Source organism: Calypte anna, chromosome 18 (genome assembly GCF_003957555.1).
Source record: "Calypte anna isolate BGI_N300 chromosome 18, bCalAnn1_v1.p, whole genome shotgun sequence".
Classification (NCBI taxonomy): Eukaryota; Metazoa; Chordata; class Aves; order Apodiformes; family Trochilidae; genus Calypte; species Calypte anna.
Window position 1 is genome coordinate 5,750,571 of NC_044263.1, and position 8,018 is coordinate 5,758,588.

Consider the following 8,018-nt stretch of genomic DNA (forward strand, 5'->3'; position numbering starts at 1 on the left):
AGCCTTCATGACTTAGTGTGCACCCTAAACAGCCCCCAAAGCCACACTTCTTTTAAATTCTTTTGGGTGAAAAAGGCAGCAGAGGGATGCTCATCATTTTTAAAAGACATAGAAGCATCCCCTGCTGTTCTCAATAAATGTAGCAATATTTCACTGAGCAAAACCAAGAGTGAAACCCACTGACAAGTAATCTCTGTCAGCCCAGGGAAATGGGGATTTTTTGGCAAGAAATCAGGGAAGGGAGCATGGAAAAACTTCATTTATGTCACTTATTTAGGCCCAGGTAGTATTCTAGTTTGGTTTTACACCCAGCAATGCTGGGATCTGCTCCTGGTGGCAGCACAGGCACCCAAGGTCAGAACCTGGGTGTCAGAGGCAGCCCTGCTGGTGCTGGTGGGCCTGAGCCAGTGCATTCCCTGCTGCATGGCAACACTCCCCTCCAATGCTTTTCTCATCTTCCTCATTTGACTTTCTGGAGAGGGCCAGGTGGCAGAAGGTCAGTTCTGGGGAGAGAGGAGCTCTTACCGGCAGCAGCCAGCTTTCATCCAAGAAGCTGCAGTTCTACAAACAAAAGTCTGTCAGCACCATCGGTCCTGATGAGGAAGGGGCCAGCCATGTGCTGGCCACCACCCCATCCATTTGTCACCATACCTGCAAGTCTAGAGAGAAATCCATCTCTGTCACCACCAGAAGCAGTGAGAGGAAAGGTTCTGCAGAGGGACAGGGATGGAGAGGCAGTATCACCACCAGGCTCCCAGCAGCTGCAGCCTAGTGGGGACTTAAATAAGCAGAGGTCTTAATAAAGCCATTTTTGGTTTAACTAATGAGCCCTGGAGAGTGAGGTCCTGAGAGCATCCCAGCACTGTAGCACCCAGGCTACTGCTGGAGGCATATCCCTGACTTCTGCTGCCAGAACCTGCAGCTCAACACCCAGTTCCCCTGAATTTAGAGCAAGGCTGACAGCAAACACTGCTGACAAGAAACTCCCTCTCCATTTCTCCCCGTAGATGCAAAGCTGCCCAGGATGTGCTGTCCAAGCCTTGCAATTACCCTGATGGAGATCTGCAGTCTGCTCATGCACCAGCACCACAGGTGATTTATAAACTATCTAGGTACAGGCTTAACACCAGGTTGTTTATCATAATCAAAAGATTACAGGCATTCACCCTGGCCTGTGCCTCCTCTCCAAAGAGCACAGCTGCAGGTGGAATACTGAAGCCTGTCAGGACACCACAGCTATTTACTGCACTGGCCCCCCATGGGACCCCCAGATGGGGCCAGGGCCCAGCTGCCATTGGCTCTCCTCAAAGCCAGACTGCTGGGTCTGCATTTCTATCCTAGTCATCCACTAAAACCATCCTTAGATGGATTCAAACTGTGTTTAAATATTTACACCCCTTTTCCCACCACTGCACTAGATTGCAGCACTAAGTTTGGCTTAAAAAAATAAAAAAAATCAGCAGACTATTTTACTTCCACCTCACTGACACAGGGTGCCATAACACCTGTGACAGCCACCCTAGGTGGGGCAGGTTACATCCCACCTCAGAGAAACTGTAGTCTTACCCAGGAGGGTTTCATTGCCGAGGATGGAGCTCACTGGATCATAAAACTGAAACACAGAGGAACGCCAGTGTTACGCCGCCCTTATACTGCCCCTTGCCCACCAGCAGTGACTTCTTCCCATGTGCTGCTGGGTGTTCTGCACACCTCCAGGAGCCGGGGGGTCCGCGCCAGCTGCCGCACGGCTTCTTCCAGCAACTTCTCCTGCAGAGCCAGGCGCAGAAAGTGCCGCCCACGGCCCTGGGCTGTCAGCACCTCCCGGCAGCTGCCCGCCTGCTGGATGCTCGTGGAGAGTGGGGTGGGCCTGTTTGGGAAGAGTGCAAGCAGCTGGGAGATAAAACTTCAGTGGCATATGGGAGCATCCTCCCCACTCCTGGGGTCTTTGGGATGAGTACATCATGACAGACACAACCACAGCCGAGTTTTTTTATTTTTATCCTCAGCTTTGGGGGCTGCTCACCTGCTGCCATCCCCCACGGGGAGCTGCTCCAGCCAGTGCCAGTAATCCCTTCTCCTGAACCCCCAGGTTGGCTCTGCAGGAGGAAAGCAATGTGAGGGCACTCACTGGGGGCACAGGGACACTGCCATCCCCCTGCCCGGGCGCAAAAGGTCACTCACGTCGCAGCCCTTTTCGCAGAATCGTCTCCAGAACCTGGCAGAAGGAGGTGAGGTGTGGCGAGGTATCAGTGCAGGGCCCTCTGCCCTCCCGCAGTCGCAACACCCCACCTGTGGTCAGGGGAACATCAGCACCCATGGGTGCTCCAGCTTGGCAGTGGAATGAGGGAGGGGCACTCATGGGAGCAGCCCTGTGCACAGCTCCGGGGTAGTGCTGCAGGATGTGACCCACCCCGGGCAGAAACTCAGGTCAACTTCCTGAAAGCCAAAGCCAAGGGGGTGGGAGAAGGGGGGGTGGGGGGAAGGCAGCGCGGGTGCAAACTCCCTGTGAGGTGGAGGAGCTGGTCCTGCTACGGCAGTCCCCGGCCCGTCCAGCCCCCGCCGTCCGTCCATCCGAACCGTTGCAGCGAGGCGCCGGACTCCGGAGCTACCAGAGGAAGTAGATACTAGCCCTGTGGGGAGGGACACGCTCACCTTTAAGGGCGGTCAGCAGCGGCTCCCTCCTGGCCATGAGTTCGTCCAGCCGCCCGGGGGGTGGGTTCCAAGGTGGCAGCTGTGGAGGGGCGGGAACCGGGACCGGGCCCCGGGCCCCGCCCCGGGAGCGAAGCGGAGCAGCCCGGCCCCGGGGGCGGGGGTTGAAACCTGCTGGCCAACACCTGCCCTCCTCTGCCGTATTTATACGTATCTGCCTGTCCATATAATAGGCTCCTGGGTAGGGGCATGGGTATAGATACGCGTGTCAAAAACTCTCAGGCAGCGGCACTGTTGCAGGCACCCGCAGGTATAGCTGTGTACATGTGTGTACAGGTGTGCACAGCTGTGTACAGGTGTGCATTATTCTCGCCCTGCCTATGGAAAAACACCAACAGCGTTTCCGAGGCAGCAACATGGCCCGAGGGGAGGGCCTGCCAGGGCTAGGAAGGGTCCCTCAGTTACCCCCCAGTTACCTCCCAGCCCCCAGAGCCCTTCAGCCCAACGAGTTCCAGTTCGGCCACCAGCGGAGCGGCACCGGGACCGGAATCGGGGGCGGAGCGGGTCCGAGGGCGGTGCAGGGCGGAGTGGAGCGACCATGGCGGAGCCCGGGTCTCTCCCGCTGCTGGCGGCAGCGCTCCGGGCGCACGAAGCGGCTTTCGGGGGGAGGGCGGTGCTGGCGGTGTGGGCTCCCGGCCGGGTCAACCTCATCGGCGAGCACACCGACTACAACGGTGGCTTCGTGCTGCCCGTGGTAAGGGTTGTGTTCCATCGTCTCGGCGCCGCGATTTCGCGCTGTTACCCTTCCAGGTCCCCCATTCAGCCTCCTGGAGTGCCCGGCCGCCGTCTCCCCCCTCCCTGTCCTGGGATCCCTCCCCCAGAACCCTACAGGATTCCCTGGGATCCCCAAGCGCTCCCGGCAGCGGGGCAGCTCCCCGCAGAGCGGCTCCTAACTCGCTGCAGAGGGGACGCGATTCCCCCTCTCCGAGCGCCTCTTTTCTGCAACCCCGACAAAGAATCTTTCCTTTCTGGAGAACACTATTTTGGTAGCAGCGATGGTTCAAAGCAGCTGGAGCTTCCTGCCCTCCTGCAGCTCGCCTAGGAAGCCCCTGCTCGGTCCTAAATCAAACACACAGCTAATTATTTTGAGGCCGGGGAGCGTGGGAGCAGGTCAGCTGAATTCCTCTGCAGGCAAGAGAACTTCCCGAAGTCTCTCATGTTCTTGTCGTGGGCTTTCACTCCTCCAGAGCCCAGCAGCCAGCACCCTGGAGCCGAGCTGGGACGGTTGGTCACATTTCTGTGCTAAGACTGACCCTGTGTGGCATTAAATAGCCAGAAAGTGCAATGCTGTGACCAGCCAGAGTGTGCAGTGGGAGCTGGCAGCTCTGTAAGGACAGGGTTAAGGGGAACACGTGGTGGGTGCTGCTGGGTGTGGGGTGACACAGCCACACAGCTGTCCCCAGCCACTAGTGGGGATGCCTCCAAGAGATGCTGCAGAGTCTGAGCCCACCTTTGCCTCTCCCAGGCCCTGCAGCTGGGGACAGTGCTGGTGGGATCCCCCACGCAGGATGGGACCATCTCCATCGTCACCACCGCAGTGGAGGCAGATGAGCCCCACAGGGTGCAGTTCCCAGCTCCCTGCCAAGGCAGCCCTCTGAGCCCGGGGCCACCTCGATGGGCCAATTACATCAAAGGTGTCATCCAGCACTACCGGGGTAAGGCCCCCCCTCCTTGCCTGGGGATGGTGCTCAGTGCTCCACCTTTGGTGTGCTCCAGGGGTTCTTCCAGCGCCTGCATAACCCCAGCGCTGCTGCTGGAGCCAGGATCCAGTTAGAGAGACTCTCAGCTCCAAAGCCCCCTGTGCTTGAGCACGAGGGATGCCTGGGTCACATTCTGCTGTGGGTCACCCTAAAATGGGATATCAGAATAGAAGGGAGTCCTTTCTGTTGGGATCTGTTTCCCATGAGCTGTGGGGCAGGGCTGCCTCCAGCCCTCCAGGAGCTCATAGCACCCCTCCTCCCTTCTGTTCCTGCAGGTGGTCCTGTGCCAGGCTTCAGTGCTGTGGTGGCCAGTGACATTCCCCTGGGTGGGGGCCTCTCCAGCTCAGCTGCTCTGGAGGTGGCTACTTACACCTTCCTCCAGCAGCTCTGCCCTGGTAAGGCTTTTCCCATTCCACAGGAAAAGCAGCCCTTTACCTTCATGTTTGCTTCCAGGGCAAGGGGCAAAGATCCCGGAGTTGCTAATCTGTGTCTCTCTGCTCTGGCACAGATGATGGGGATTTGGTAGCCAAGGCGTTGGCATGCCAGAAAGCAGAGCACGTGTTTGCTGGCATGCCCTGTGGGATCATGGACCAGTTCATATCTGTCATGGGCAAGGAAGGCCACGCACTGCTCATCGACTGCAGGTCAGAGCCCAGCTCACTGTGCCATGCCTTCTCCTTGGGCAGGTGGGGACAGGCTGGTACCACAGCCATGAAATGAATGCAGTAGTGCTGGGAGAGGGTCAACCATTCAGAATCTCAGGGCAGGGCTGGGGGTCCCTGCAGTTTAATTCCTGTGTCTCGATCCCCCTCCTGCATCCTTCCTGCTTTTTGCCTGGGCTGTCTTGCCTGCAATGCCATTAAGGTCTGTTATGGGACTAATAATTGGGAGGGAGTGAAATGCTTGAGCGAAATCATAAACCACTGGGACTTTGCCTCCATGGGGCAGCAGCTCCCTGCCACGTGGCCTCTCCCAGGTGGCTGAGGGCTGGAGAGGGCAGGGGAACAGACACACGGCCTGTGCTGAGCTCTTGCTGCAGGTCCCTGGAGACTGTCCTTGTCCCACTGACCGACACCAGCTTGGCCATCCTCATCACCAACTCCAATGTGCGGCACACACTGACGGGCAGCGAGTACCCCACGCGCCGGCGGCAGTGTGAGGAGGCAGCAGCAGTGCTGGGCAAGGCCAGCCTGAGAGATGCCACCATGGCCGAGCTGGAAGGTGGGGACAGTTCCAGATGGCACGGGCTGAGATTGTGGGGCAGCACCTGATGCAGGTCCTCCACTGCGATGGGAGTGTGCTGCGAGTTAGAGAAGCTCTGGCACAGGATGGTTGTGGGATGCAGCCGTGCTCACCCCAGCAGCATCCCTCAGACCTCAGGGGCTTTGCTGCAGGGATATGTGTGTCTCTGCAGTGGCCAGGAGCCAGCTTGGTGAGGAGGTGTACTGGCGGGCCAGGCATGTCATTGGCGAGATAGCACGGACAGCCCAGGCAGCTCAGGCGCTGCGGGACAAGGACTACAGAACGTTTGGGAGGCTGATGGTGGAGAGTCATAACTCCCTCAGGTGAGGATGTACCACCCCTGTGGCAGGGCAGGCTGTGCCAGGGCCACCAGCATAAAAGTTCTCATGGGGTTCCCTGACCTGTAGGTGCGTCACTGGGGGCAGCCAGCACCATGTCCTGCTCAGTGTCTCTCACAGGTCAGCCTGCCAGGTAGTTTTTAAAAAAGCCCCACAGGCTTCTTCTCTGGGGGATGCTGAGAGGAGACAGTCATAAATTACAGATGTGGCTGCTCACAGCAGCACCCAGCAGGCTCCTGGTGCTCACAGCCTTGCCTATCCATGTACATGTGCACTTAAAGGCAGAGAGCAGGACTGGGATCTGCAGCATCCTGCATTTCTGCAGTTTGTTGTGGCCATGGATGCAGCACAACACGTGTTTCAACCCTTCATGGTGCAGGGGCTATGGCCCCAGTGCAGGACAGGGCTGACCATGGGTGTCATCTCTCCAGGGACAACTACGAAGTGAGCTGCCCAGAGTTGGATGAGCTGGTGGCAGCAGCCCTGGAGGTTGATGGGGTTTATGGCAGCAGGATGACTGGGGGAGGCTTTGGAGGCTGCACAGTGACACTGCTGGAGGCTGGGGCTGCAGAGAGAGCCCAGCACCACATCCAGGTATGCTGCAGAAAATTGCCAGAAGATCAGCTTAAAAATTCTAGGCATGAACTGGGGATGTGGTTGGTGCAGTCCATCAGGTGCCTCAGAGATAGTCCCAAGTCTGTCAATGCTGCGAAGCTCTTGCAGGCAGCTCAGCACTGTGCTGGTCACAGAGCATTGCCCAGGGACCTCACTACACTCAGAAAGTGAGGGAAAAGATGCTTCTGAGCTTCAGCAAGGCAAAATCTATCTAGGGAAAGGTAGTCAAAGCTGAGCTTAGGCAATGCTCAGCTTAATATCAGCAGTAACGGCCCAGAAAAGATCAGTGCTGTCATCAGTGTGCTCTAAAACAGCTGCTCAGCATGCACTGATGGCTAAAAACACCAGCAAAAAGGGGATGTCAAAAACAGGGACTGGGAATGAGGCAGAGCCTCTTTTTGCTGTTACATGAGATCACAGTGAGACCTTAGGGGTTGGGAGATAGAAAAGGGGCAGAGGTAGGTGTTGTGAAACAAGGAGAGAGACCGAAAGAGCTGTGCGTCTGCTGTCTGATAAGCTGGGAGGGAGGGAACCTGACCAGGAGTTACAAAACAGCAAAGGGAGTAGATAGGGTGAGTGTGGAACTGACCCTTAAATACTCCAAAACAAAGACCAGTGACCACTGGATGAGTTTGTAGAAAATCAGAGCTCAGGAAGCACCAGGTAGAGCTGGTGGGGGGTGCTCTGCTGCTGCCAGGGGCTGTGGAGGTCAGCGGCACCAGCCGAGTCAAAACCTGTTGGAAAAACTCATGGAGGATGATCCAGTAAGGGGCTGCTGAAGGATCATCTTGGAGATGTGTTGCTAGTATCCCTGGCCGTGCTGTGGGTGGACCAAGGGATCCCAGGACAGCACAAATATCTCAACAAAAATGTCTCACATGGCTGGTGTTGGACCAGCTAGACTGACGAGCCAGGCCTTCCTCCCCACCTGGCTCCACCATGCTCCAGCCTGGCCCCTTGCTGTGGCATGGTGTGGCCACCAAGCACCAACATCACTGCTCCTCTTGTCTCCTAGGAGAAATACAACGGCACAGCCACCTTCTACCTCACCAAACCCTCCGGAGGGGCAAAGCTGCTGCCCCTGTAGAAGAGCCATCAGCTCACCTGGGCAGGGATTGCCTCCCTGGGGGAGGCTGCTGCTTTCTTCACTTCACAAGGGAGCCAATTTGTCTGTCTGCATCATTTGCCTAATAAATGCAGAACGTTTACACAGTCATTCTGCGTCCACCTGAGCCAAGCTCTGAAAGTGCAGGGCAAACCTTTCCTCGGAGGAGACTGGTTTAACTCCAGTTTGCACTGGGGTAATGAGCCATTAGTGAGGACCCAGGGTCCAGGAATGCTGCAGTAGCAGGAGGGGATGATGGTGGAAAAGCAGCAAGCTCTGACATTTGGCAGAAACCCCTGCTTGGGTATT

The 8,018-nt window shown here is 57.1% G+C and overlaps 2 protein-coding genes across 7 annotated transcripts; one reads left to right on the forward strand and one right to left on the reverse strand.

Moving 5' to 3' along the window:
• Positions 1-39: 39 nt before the first annotated feature.
• LOC115599325 lies at positions 40-3,290 on the reverse strand. 6 transcript variants are annotated; one of them, XM_030462068.1, is made up of 7 exons: positions 3,126-3,290; positions 2,182-2,605; positions 2,024-2,096; positions 1,711-1,867; positions 1,567-1,612; positions 652-710; positions 46-561 (listed from the first exon to the last, which is right to left on the reverse strand). In XM_030462068.1, the coding sequence occupies exons 2-7, from the start codon at positions 2,357-2,359 to the stop codon at positions 370-372; spliced, it is 705 nt and encodes a 234-aa protein (XP_030317928.1). In that variant the 5' UTR covers positions 2,360-2,605; positions 3,126-3,290; the 3' UTR covers positions 46-369. The 6 variants fall into 6 exon arrangements, with proteins under 6 accessions (XP_030317930.1, XP_030317928.1, XP_030317926.1 ...); XM_030462069.1 differs by lacking the exon at positions 3,126-3,290 and adding an exon at positions 2,653-2,765 and having other exon boundaries at positions 55-561; positions 2,182-2,289; XM_030462070.1 differs by lacking the exon at positions 3,126-3,290 and having other exon boundaries at positions 40-503; positions 1,545-1,612; positions 2,182-2,643.
• Positions 3,202-7,854, forward strand: GALK1 (galactokinase 1). The gene is made up of 8 exons (XM_008494621.2): positions 3,202-3,403; positions 4,175-4,364; positions 4,685-4,804; positions 4,918-5,053; positions 5,449-5,630; positions 5,824-5,974; positions 6,421-6,583; positions 7,620-7,854. The coding sequence occupies exons 1-8, from the start codon at positions 3,248-3,250 to the stop codon at positions 7,689-7,691; spliced, it is 1,170 nt and encodes a 389-aa protein (XP_008492843.1). The 5' UTR covers positions 3,202-3,247; the 3' UTR covers positions 7,692-7,854.
• The last annotated feature ends 164 nt before the right edge of the window (positions 7,855-8,018 follow it).